This window comes from Strix uralensis, unplaced genomic scaffold, assembly GCF_047716275.1.
Source record: "Strix uralensis isolate ZFMK-TIS-50842 unplaced genomic scaffold, bStrUra1 scaffold_435, whole genome shotgun sequence".
NCBI lineage: Eukaryota > Metazoa > Chordata > Aves > Strigiformes > Strigidae > Strix > Strix uralensis.
In genome coordinates, this window is record NW_027437029.1 from 29,279 (window position 1) to 41,105 (window position 11,827).

At 65.2% G+C, this 11,827-nt stretch overlaps 1 protein-coding gene across 1 annotated transcript; it reads left to right on the forward strand.

The window, feature by feature from the left end:
* The first annotated feature begins 48 nt into the window (after positions 1–48).
* Positions 49–10,739, forward strand: LENG8 (leukocyte receptor cluster member 8). Its single transcript, XM_074857962.1, is given in 19 exon segments — positions 49–219; positions 313–478; positions 1,546–1,647; positions 1,733–1,945; positions 2,206–2,315; positions 2,317–2,477; positions 3,577–3,724; positions 3,929–4,124; positions 4,127–4,427; positions 4,430–4,529; positions 4,657–4,791; positions 4,910–5,159; positions 5,161–5,199; positions 5,300–5,401; positions 6,279–6,347; positions 6,454–6,583; positions 9,076–9,206; positions 9,208–9,284; positions 10,545–10,739. Coding segments are annotated over 19 exon segments (2,631 nt in total). The 5' UTR covers positions 49–181; the 3' UTR covers positions 10,708–10,739.
* Positions 10,740–11,827: the final 1,088 nt, after the last annotated feature.

Sequence of the window (11,827 nt, forward strand, 5' to 3'; positions counted from 1 at the left end):
CGTCACCGGAAGCAGCGACCGGAAGTGGAGCCTGAGGGGAGGGGGGCAGGTTCGGTGCGGGCGGCGCCGCCGCCATTTTGGGAGCGCGGAGCTGCCGGTACCGATCGCTCCAGCCCGGCCCCGCGGGCGGCGGCGCCCGGAGGGTGGAGGCGGCGGAGTGGAGCCTGCGGGAGGCCCCGCCATGGCCGCCAACATCGGGGACCAGCGAGCGCCGGAGTGGTGAGCGCCGGGCTGGGACGCTCCGGGGCCGGTTCCCGGGGCGCGGCCCGTACTGACCGACCCCCCCCCCCCCGCCGTTCTGTCTCCTCTCAGGGCCCCCCAGTACGGGCTGGCGGCCGGCGGGGCGCGGGAGGGCGGCCTGGAGGCTCCTGCCCACGAGAACCCCGAGTGGGAGAAGGCCCGGCAGGCGCTGGCCAGTATCAGCAAAGCGGCCGCCGCCGGCGGGAAGAGCGCGGGGAGCGGCTCCGGGGGGGCGCAGGTGAGGCGGGGGGAGCTCGAGGGGGGTCCTGAGGGGCGGAGGAAGAGGGGTTGGGGGGGGCAGGAGGGTCCTGGGGGGTGGAAGAGGGTCCTAGAGGGTCCTGGGGGGGGGTCTTGGGGGGGCTGATGGGGGTCACAGGGGTGTTGGTGAGGGGGGGGGGCGGCTTGAGGGGGGGTCCTGGGCGGCGGAGGAGGAGAGTTTGGGGGGGGCGGGAGGGTCCTGGGGGGTGGAAGAGGGTCCTGAGGGGTCAGAGGGGGGGCTGGGGGGGGCTTCATAGAGGACGTGGGGCGGGGGGGGTGGGGGCAAGAGGGTCCTGGGGGTGCTGGTGGGGGTCACAGGGGTGTTGGTGAGGGGGGCGGCGGCTTGTGGGGAGTCCTGGGGGGTGGAGGAGGAGGGTTTGGGGGGGCAGGAAGGTCCTGAGGGGTCAGAGGGGGGTCTTGGAGGGTCCGGGGGGGGGGCTGGTGGGGGCGTCACAGAGGATTTGGGGCGGGGGGGGTTAAGCGGGTCCTGGGGGTGCTGTTGGGGGTCATAGAGGGTCTTGGGGAGTGGGCAGGAGGCTCTGGGGGGGGGGTGTTGGTGAGGGGAGGGGTTCTGGAGGGGCGAAGAAAGAGGGTTGGGGAGTGTAGGAGGGTCCTGGGGGCTGGGGGGGGGGTCTTAGAGGGTCCTGAGGGAGCTGGTGGGGGGTTCCAGAGGATTTGAGGGGGACTGGAGGCTCCTGGGGGGGGGTGCAGGAGGGGGACAAAAGAAGGGGCTGGGGTAGGTGGGCGGCTGGGCGGGGTGTAGGAGGCTCCTGGGGGGGGCGGGGAGGGGGCTCAGGGTCTGCAGAAGGGTCCGGGGGGGGTGAGGGGGCTCCCAGAGAGTCTTTGGGTGCAGGGGAGGGGTCGGGGGGGTTCAGGGGGAGGCTGAGGGGGGGTCCTTGGAGCTGCTGGAGGGAGCAAAGAAGATGCGAAGATGGTGGTGGTGGAGGAAGAGACTTGGGGGAGGCTGAGAAGGGGGTCCTGGGGGGTGGGGGCTGTGGTTGTGGGGCTCCCCCCCGCCCCAGCTGAGCCTTCCTCCCCCCCCCCCAGTACTCCTCACCACAGGGGGACCCCGGACTGCAGCAGCCCCCCTACTACCAGTGGTACCAACCCTACGGCGGCTACTACCCCTACGGCTACTACTACCCCATGGTGAGCCACGGGGGGGGCACTTGGGGGTCCCCCCACTTTGGGGGGGCAGTTCCAGGTGCTGACGGGGTTGGGGGTCTCGTTGCAGGGTGTCTACTCGGGGTACGGAGCAGCAGCGCCCTATGGGGCGGGCGGGGCCTACGCTGCTGCCCCCCAGCAGCCCCCCACGCCCCGGGCAGCAGAGCGGCCTCGGCCAGGTGGGGGAAGTGGAGGGAATTTGGGGGGGGGGGGCGGTGTGGATGTCTGGGGACCCCTGTGGGATGGGATTTGGGGGGGCCTGAATGCTTGGGACCCCCATGGGGTAAAACTTGGGGGGCCTGGATGCCCGGGAATCCCATGGGGTGGGATCTGGGGGGGCCTGAACACTTTGGGCGGGGGGGGGGGGGTGTAGATGCCTGGAACTTCTGTGGGATGGGATTTGGGGGGGGGCACCTGGGACTGCCATAGGGTGGGATTTTGGGGGGAGATGGACACCTGGGACCCTCATGGGATGAAATTTGGGGGGCCTGGATGCCTGGAACCCCCCCCCAAATCTCTTTCTTCCCACCCCCCCCACCACAGCAGCCGCCGGTGCCGGGCCTGGACGAGGCTTCTCCCTACGGCAGCCCCCAGCCCCAGCTGCCCCCCGCTGCCCCCCCACAGCCCCCCCCACCCCACAGCGCCCACCCCCTGGGCGGGGGAGGGGGGGTCCACGGCACCAGCGGGCGCTGGGGGGGGCGGGGGGGGGACCCCACCCAGCGCCGCTGCCCCGTACCCCCCCCACGGCTACAGCGAGGGGCCCGGCCCCGGCCCCAAGGGCAAGAAGGGGCAGCAGCTCTGGAGCCGCATGAAACGTAAGAGCCCCCCCCAAATTGGGGGTGGGGGGACCCTGGGGGGGTGGGGGGGGGAATTCGGGGAAGGGGCTGGGGGTGTCCTTGGGGATTTCCCCCCAAAACCAGCGGGAGCTGTGACACCCCCCACACCAGGGGTCTCCCATTGTCCCAAATCCCCTCCTTGCCCCCAAATTCCCCCCCCCCCCAAATGCCAAGTTTCCCCCCCAAAATCCCACTGCGTGTTCCCTCCTCACCCCAAAATTCCCAAATTCCCCCAAACACACCCCATGCCCCCCCCCTTGACCCAAAACTCACCCCCAAAGACCCAAATTCTTACCAAAATACGCTGCACACCCCCACTTTGCCCCCAAAGCCTCAAATTCCCCCAAAATGCCCCGCAAACCCTCGCTTTCACCCCAAAACTGCTCTGGAAACTCCAAATTCCCCCCAAAACATCTCACATCACCCCAGACCCCCGATTTCCCCAAGAACACACCCCACGTCCCCCCAAAAAAACCCAAATTACCCCCAAAATGCACTGGCCGCCCCCCCCTTTGACCCCAAACCCCCAACACACCCCCCGCCCCCAGAAAAACTGCAAATTCCCCCCAAAACACCCCCCTGCCCCCTGAAACCCCAAATTCCCCCCAAAACAGCCTGTGCACCCCCCCTTGGATGCCAAATTCCCTCCTGAACCCCTAAATTCCTCCCCAAACACCCCCATGCCCCCCCAAACCCCGAATTCCCCCCAAAACACCCTGCGCAACCCCCTTTGACCCCCCAAATTCCCTCCTGAACCCCTAAATTCTTCCCAAACACCCCCCCTGCTCCCTGAAACCCCAAATTCCCCCGAAACACCCTGCACACCCCCCTTTGAACCCTTAAATTCCTCCCAAAACACCCCCTATGCCCCCCCAAACCCCCAATTCCCCCCCAAAACACCCTGCACACCCCCTTCACCCCAAATTCCCTCCTGAACCCCTAAATTCCTCCCCAAACACCCCCCCGCTCCCCTGATACCCCAAATTCCCCCCCAAAACACCCTGCACACCCCCATTGGACCCCCAATTCCCCCCCAGTCCCCCCTCTCACCCCTTTTTTACCCCCCCCCCCCCCCCAGAAGCCCCCGGTGCCGGCGGCCTCAAGTTCAACCTCCCCAAACGCCCCTTCGTCCTCACCACCCCCAGCTTCGGGGCCGGGGAGCAGCGCGGGGGCAACGGCGGCGGCTTCGGGGGGCAACCGGGCCCTGACAAACACCACGGACACGGGTGAGCGAGGACAGACTGCACGGGGCGGGGGGGGGGTCTGAAATGCGGGGGCCGGGGGGGGGGTACCCCAAGACCACCCAGGGCAGCGCACGGCGGCGTTTTACCGCCGTAGGTTGGGTTTTGAGGGGGTTGAGCTGCGCTGGGTGATGCCGTGAGCCCCCTGGCACCCCCATAACCCCCCCCCCGTGCCCCCCCCCCTCACAGGGGGAAGCCGGAGGATTGGCCTCAGGACATGAAGGAGTACGTGCAGCGCTGCTTCACCGCCTGCGAGTCGGAGGAAGACAAAGATCGCACGGAAAAACTGCTGAAGGAGGTGCTGCAGGCGCGGCTGCAGGACGGCACCGCCTACACCATCGACTGGAGCCGCGAGCCGCTGCCGGGGGTGAGGCCTGCGACCCCCAAAATACGACGCTGGGGGGGCACAGAGGGACGAGAACCAACCCGCCCCCCCCCCCCCCCCCCTCAACTCCTCCTCGCAGGTTGAGCCGCGACGGCGTCGCCGAGAGCCCCAAGAAGAAGCGTTGGGAGGTGCCGGCGCTACACCCGCCCCGGGCGTCGGCCGCGGGGGGTTCGGGGTTACCCCAACCCCCTCCCCAACGCGGCGCCGGGACTGGGGGAGCTTCTTTAGGACCCCCCCCGCAACGAGGAGGCGGGAGCGGCGCCGGTCGAGCTCGCGGAAACGCTTTTCCCACCAAATTTGGGAACCGAATGTTTTTATGAAGGAGAACAGCTCTTCCTCCAGCGCCGGCTCGCGCTCGCGCTCACGCTCCTCCTCCCGCTCGCCGGGGCGCCACTTCCGACGCAGGTTTGGGGGTGTCCCCCCTCTCCCCTAAACCCTTTTCCACCTCCTTTTTTGGGGTGTGGATCAGGGGGGAGCTCTGGAGGGTTATTTTGGGGTCCCCCCCCAGCTCCCCGCTCTGGTTTCCCCGCAGCGATTCCCACTCGGATTCCGACAGTTCCCTCTCCGGCGCCGAGACCCGCCCGGGGCGCCCGCCGGGCCCCCCTAAAAACCGCGGCCGGGGGGGGCACGTGGAGCGCGGCCGCATGCGGATGCAGCGGGGAAAAAGGTACTTGGGACCAATTTGGGGCTCCCTAGTTTGGGGTTGGGTGGTTCCGGGCTGAAATCTGGGTGTTTTCACCCCAAAACACACATTCCCCCCCCCCCCCCCCCCCCCCAATCTTCAGGCACGACCAGGGTCCTTCCAAGCGCAACCGCAAGCGCCCGGCGATGGACTACGAGGACCCCGAGAAAGAATTCAAGAAACAACGACGAGCGGCTCGTTTCCAACCCGGGCACCCCAAAAAACTGCGGCCGGAACCCCTGGTTCTTCCGCTGGGGGGGTCTGACCCCCCCGGCTCCTCCGAAAGTCTCGACTGGAACGAGTTGAAGATTTTGGGGACGTGTCAGGACGTCACCAAGCACTACCTGCGCCTCAACCTGCGCCCCCGACCCTTCCACCGTCCGTCCCGTCTCGGTCAGTGTCCGTCCGTCCCCCTCGGGGGACCCCACGGTGGGGAGGGGGGGGGGTCACTCTGACACCCCCTTTCCCCCCCTCCCCATTTTTACCCCTCCAGGTGCTGAAAAAGTCGCTGAATTTGGTGAAGTCGCACTGGAAGGAGAAGCAGGATTACGCCTTCGCCTGCGAGCAGATGAAATCCATCCGGCAGGATCTGACAGTGAGAACCTTCCCCCCCGCCCCCCAACCCCTGGGATGGTCTTGGGGGGGGGGGCTCCCAAATATTTGGGGATCCCCTGGACCCTTTGGGGGGGGGTCTCCTGGGTCTTTCGGTGGCCTCCCTGGGCCTTTTGGTGCCTTTCTTGGACCTTCTGGGGATCTCCTGGACCTTTTGGAGAGGACTTGGGAGCTTTTGGGGGTCCCTGGACCTTTTGGGGGGGGGGTCTCAGGCCTTTTTGGGGCTCTCCTGGACTTTTGGGGGAGCCCCCTGAGCCTTTTGTGGGATTTTCCAGAAATTTGGGAGATGTCCAGGGGCTCTCCCAGACTTGGGGGGCCTCACTCAGAGTTTGGGGCATCCCCTGGACCTTTTGGGGAGGCCTCTCCCACGCTTTGTGGGTCACTCCTGAACCTTTTTGGGGGTCCCCTGGACTCTTTTTGGGGGTCCCCTGAACTCTTTTTGGGGTCTTCCAGGCCTTTTGAAGCCTTTTGGACTTCTGGGGGAATCCCCTGAGCTTTTTGAGGGGTTTCCCAGAGATTTGGGGCGGTGGGGGGAAGTCTCTTGGTCGCTTTTAGAAGGCTACGTGGACTTTGGGGGGCTCTCTTGGATTTCGGGGGGGGTCCCCTGGACATTTTGGGGGTCCTTCCTAGATATTTTTGGGGTTCCCTGAACTTTTGGGAGGGTTTTTGAGGCCTTTTGAGGGTTTTTCTGGACTTTTGGGGCAGTCCCTTCAGTCTTTTGAGGGGTATATCTTAGAGTTTTTAGGGGTGGGGGGCTTTAGAGGTTCTGGGGGGTCTTCCAGATTTTGGGGGGGTCTCCCGGGTGGAGGGTCCCCCCCCTCACCCCCTCTCCTCACCCCCCCTCCTCACCCCCCCTCCAGGTCCAGGGTGTCCGCACCGAGTTCACGGTGGAGGTGTACGAGACGCACGCCCGCATCGCCCTGGAGAAGGTGGGTTTTGGGGACCCCCGGGGACCCACAATGTTCTCCGCAGACCCCTCCCGTGCCCCCCAAAAGTCAGACCCGGCCCTGAGGGTCCCCCCTGGTCCCCCCCCAGGGTGACCACGAGGAGTTTAACCAGTGCCAGACGCAGCTCAAGTCTCTCTACGCCGAAAACCTGCCGGGCAACGTGGGGGAGTTCACAGCCTATCGCATCCTCTACTACATGTTCACCCGCAACTCGGGGGGTGAGTTTGGGGGACCCCCCAATTGGGGGGAGGGGATTGGGGGGGTTCTATGGGCCCCCCTGCTGACGGTGAGGGGGTTCAGGGGTGTCCTGAGAGCCCCGTGGTCACAGCAAGGGGGTTTAGGGGTGCTTCGAGCCTCTTGTGTTCATGGTGAGAGGGTTTGGGGGGGGGGGGGGTCCCCCTGCCCCTTGGTCATAGTCGGGGTCTTTAGGGGCACCCCAAGAGCCCCCCCGTTCCCTGTGAGGGGGTTTAGGGGCACCCCAAGACCCCCCCATTCATGTTACGGAGCTTTAGGCCCCCCCCCACGCCTCACACATTCAAAGTGAAGAGGCTTAAGGGCACCCCAAGACCCTCCATTTCGTGTTACTGAGTTTTAGGGCCCCCCCAAGACCCCCCACATTCATGTTATGGAGCTGTAGGGCCCCCCCAAGCCCCCCACCCCCCAAACCCCCCTTAACTTCACATTATGTTGCTCCAGCCCCCCCCCCAGCCCCCCCCATTCACCTTCTGGCTCTCCAGGTTCCTCCCCCTCACCCCCCCCCCCCCCCCAAGCCCCCCCCATTCACCTTATGGTGCTCCAGGGCCCCCCCAAAGCCCCTTTAACTTCACATTATGGACCTTTCTCCCCCTCACCCCCCCCCCCCCCCCCAAGCCCCCCCCATTCACCTTATGGTGCTCCAGGGCCCCCCAAAGCCCCTTTAACTTCACATTATGGACCTTTATGCCCCCCCTTGCCCCCCACATTTATCTTATGATGCTCTAGGACCCCCCTAAACCCCCCTTAATTTCACCTTATGGTGCTCTAGGGCCCCCCAAACCCCCTTAATTCCACATTATGTCCCTCCAGACCCCCCCCACACCCCCCCCCATTCACCTTCTGGCTCTCCAGGTTCCCCCCCCCCCCCCAGCCCCCCCCATTCACCTTATGGTGCTCTAGAACCCCCCAAACACCCCTTAAATTCACATTATGGTGCTCTAGGCCCCCCCTCACCCCCCACATTCACCTTATGGACCTTTACACTCCCCCCTGTCCCCCCCATTCACATTATGGTGGTCTAGGACCCCCCCAAATCCCCCTTAATTTCATGTTATAGAGCTTTAAGACCCCCCCACATTCACCTTATGGTGTTCTAGGACCCCCCAAACCCCCCCTTAATTTCACATTATGTCACTCCAGACCCCCCCCCAGCCCCCCACATTCACCTTATGATGCTCCAGGGCCCCCCAAAGCCCTTTTAACTTCACATTATGGACCTTTATGCCCCCCCTTGCCCCCCACATTTATCTTATGATGCTCTAGGACCCCCCAAACCCCCCTTAATTTCACATTATGTCATTCCAGACCCCCCCCCTCAGCCCCCCACATTCACCTTATGGTGCTCCAGAGCCCCCCAAAGCCCCTTTGACTTCACATTATGGACCTTTATGCCCCCCCCCCTTGCCCCCCACATTCACCTTATGGTGCTCTAGGACCCCCCAAGCCCCCCACATTCACCTTATGGTGCTCTAGGCCCCCCAAACCCCCTTGATTCCACATTATGTCCCTCCAGACCCCCCCCCACCCCCCCCCATTCACCTTCTGGCTCTCCAGGTTCCTCCCCTCACCCCCACCACCCCCCCAGCCCCCCCCCCCAAGCCCCCCACATTCACCTTATGGTGCTCTAGGACCCCCCAAACCCCCCTTAATTTCACATTATGTCACTCCAGACCCCCCCCCAGCCCCCCACACTTACTTTATGGTGCTCTAGGCCCCCCCAAACCCCCTTGATTCCACCTTATGTCCCTCCAGACCCCCCCCCAAACCCCCCCCATTCATCTTCTGGCTCCCCAGGTTCCTCCCCCTCACCCCCACCACCCCCCAGCCCCCCCCCCAAGCCCCCCACATTCACCTTATGGTGCTCTAGGCCCCCCCAAACCCCCCCTTAACTTCACATTATGGACCTTTATGCCCCCCCTTGCCCCCCACATTTATCTTATGATGCTCTAGGACCCCCCAAACCCCCTTAATTTCACATTATGTCATTCCAGACCCCCCCCCTCAGCCCCCCACATTCACCTTATGGTGCTTCAGAGCCCCCCAAAGCCCCTTTGACTTCACATTATGGACCTTTATGCCCCCCCCCTTGCCCCCCACACTTACCTTATGGTGCTCTAGGCCCCCCAAACCCCCTTAATTCCACATTATGTCCCTCCAGACCCCCCCCCCACCCCCCCCCATTCACCTTCTGGCTCTCCAGGTTCCTCCCCCTCACCCCCACCACCCCCCAGCCCCCCCCCCCCAAGCCCCCCACATTCACCTTATGGTGCTCTAGGCCCCCCCAAACCCCCTTAATTCCACATTATGTCCCTCCAGACCCCCCCTATTCACCTTCTGGCTCTCCAGGTTCCTCCCCCTCCCCCCTCCCCACCCCCCCAGCCCCCTCCCCACACTCCCCCCCATATATAAACGTGTTTTTTTTCTCTCTTTCCACCCCCCCCCCCCCCCTCCCCAGACCTGACGACGGAGCTGGCCTACCTGACGCCGGCGCTGCGGGGGGACGCGCTGGTGGCGCAGGCGCTGGCCCTTCGCGCCGCCTGGGCTCTGGCCAACTACCACCGGTTCTTCCGGCTTTACCGCGCCGCCCCCCCCCATGGCCGCCCGCCTCATCGACAAATTCGCCGAGCGGGAGCGGCGGGCAGCCCTCAAGGCCATGATCAAAACGTATGTGGGGCCGCCGGGGGGGTTCCCCGTGCCCCCCCGGCTTGGGGGGGGGGTGGGGGGTGGGGGTGGGGGAGGGGGGGAAGGTGGAGGAGGGGGGGGGGATGGGGGTGGGAAAGCAGGAGCCGGACCCCCGCGGCGGCGGCGTAGGTGAGTCGTGCGGGGCGGTTGTGGGGGGGGGGGGGGTGAACCCCTAATTTTGTCCCATAGCAGGGTTGGGGGGTGTCCAAACCCCCCCCCCCATAGTGAGGTTGGGGGTGTCCAAATCCACCCTCCCCCCCCCCCCCCCCCCCCCAACCTCTGCCCCCCACTCAGGGCGGCTGAACAACCCCCCCCAGCCCCGCTCCTGCCCCACATAGGGGTTGGGGTCCCTCTGAACCCCCCCACAAGTGGGGCAGCCCCATGGGGGAGGGGGACACGGGGCAGCACAGGGCCCCCCCCCTCACCCTGTGGGGCTCTGAACTGCCCCCCCCCTGTGTTGCCCCCAATTGGGGTTGTCCCCTATCTATGGGGCTGTGCCCCACCCCCCCCCATTCACCCCCAAGGGGGGGCACATCCCCCTGTATCAGGGCCACTGACCCCCCCTCACCCCTATGGGGCTAAATCCCCCCACTTAGGGGGTTCTGTCCCCTTACTTAGGGGGCTCTGTACCCCCACTTAGGGGGCTACATCCCCCCACTTAGGGGGCTCTATCCCTTTACTTGTGGGGCTAAAACCCCCCACTTAGGGGCTCTGTCCCCTTATTTAGGGGGCTCCGTACCCCCACTTGTGGGGCTGAATCACCCTACTTAGGGGGCTCCTGTCCCCTTACTTAGGGGGTTATATCCCCCCACTTATGGGGCTCTGTCCCCTTACTTAGGGGGTTATATCCCCCCACTTATGGGGCTCTGTCCCCTTACTTAGGGGGTTATATCCCCCCACTTATGGGGCCCCTGTCCCCTTACTTAGGGGGCTCTGTCCCCCCACTTGTGGGGCTAAATCCCCCCACTTGTGGGTCTCTGTCCCCTTACTTAGGGGGCTCCGTCCCCCCCACTTAGGGGGCTCCACCCCCCCACTTAGGGGGCTCTGTCCCCTTATTTAGGGGGCTCCACCCCCTCACTTAGGGGGCTCCATCCCCCCTCAGTGCCACTTCACCCCCCCACCCCATCCCCTCCATATCCCGCTCCATGGGGCCGATTTCCCCCTTTCCCCCACCCCCCTTTTCCCTGTGCCCCCCCCCTCCCTTTTGCCGTGTCTCTGTTCTTGATCTCCTTCTCTCCCCAGCTTCCGCCCGGCGCTGCCGACCGCCCTGGTCGGGGCCGCGCTGGCCCTCGACTCCCCCGAGAGCTGCCGGCTCTTCCTGGCCGCGCTGCCCCTCTCCTTCACCGGCCCCGACGCCGCCGCCATCGACTGCAAGCAGAGCTTGGCGGTCCTGGCTCACTTCTGACCCCCCCCCCACCCCAAAAAAAAAAATCAAAACCCCCAAAAAAACCCACCCGTGGGGGTGCTGGAGCTGACGACGACGACGGTGGGGGGGGTCCCGTCGCCCCCACGCACACACACACACACCCCCCCCCCCTGCACAAACACGGCGGGGGGGGGGACCCTGTAACTTGTTTTTTTTTTTCCAGTCCTGGTTTTTTTTTTGTGGGGGGGGGGGGGGGGAGCTGCCAGCGCTGGAAAATTGAGGGGGGGGTGGTGGAAAGTGGGGGGGGAAACACTGAGGGGGGGGGGGGGCAGGGAAAGAGGAATCCTGGGGAAAAAAATAGGGGGGGGGGGGGGCGCTGCTGCCTGCCCGACCCCCCCCCCCCCACTAACCCTGTCTCAGTTTCTCTCTCTTCTTCCTGCTGCCGAGGTCTCGTCCGCCCCCCCCCGACGCTGCGGCCGAGCCCCACGGAGGCCCCCGACCCACGGAGCCTCGACCCACAGAGAGGGGGACCCCCCCCAACTCCACACCCCCCCCCTGCTCCCCTCCCCAACGACCTGCCTGGGGAGGGGGGGCCCCCCTCCCCTCCCTCACCACGGACGCACGGAGCGCGCCCCCCCCCCCCCCCCCTTCCCCGCCGGGGGGGGGGGCCCTCAGGGACTCGCAGAGCTGGGACTGTGTCAGAGCCGCCGCCGTCGCCTTTTTCTCTCTCTCTTTGATTTTTTGATGCTCAAAATTTCTTTTTTTGGTTCGTATTTAATTTATTTCTCTCACCCACCCCCCCTCCCCCACCCCCACCCCAACCCACCCCCCCCCCCCCCAACCCCTCACGTCTCTTTGCAGGTAAAACACGCCCCTCCCCCACCCCGACACCCCCCTTTTCTCCCCCCTTTTCGTTTCTTTCCGGCGCCCCCGGGGCCGCGCTGTCACCCCGGGCTGGCCCCGACCCCCCCACCCCCTTTTTAACTGATTCCCCCTTTTTTTGGACAGAATAAAGAGGAAAAGGAGAAAAGGGGCGTCTGTGTCCATGGATGTGTGTAACCCCCCCTCCCCCTCCCCCCCCCTCCCCCAATTTATCACCCCTCCCCCATCGCACACGCCTTCACCTCTTTCCTTTTTTTTTATTTATTTTTCACTTTTT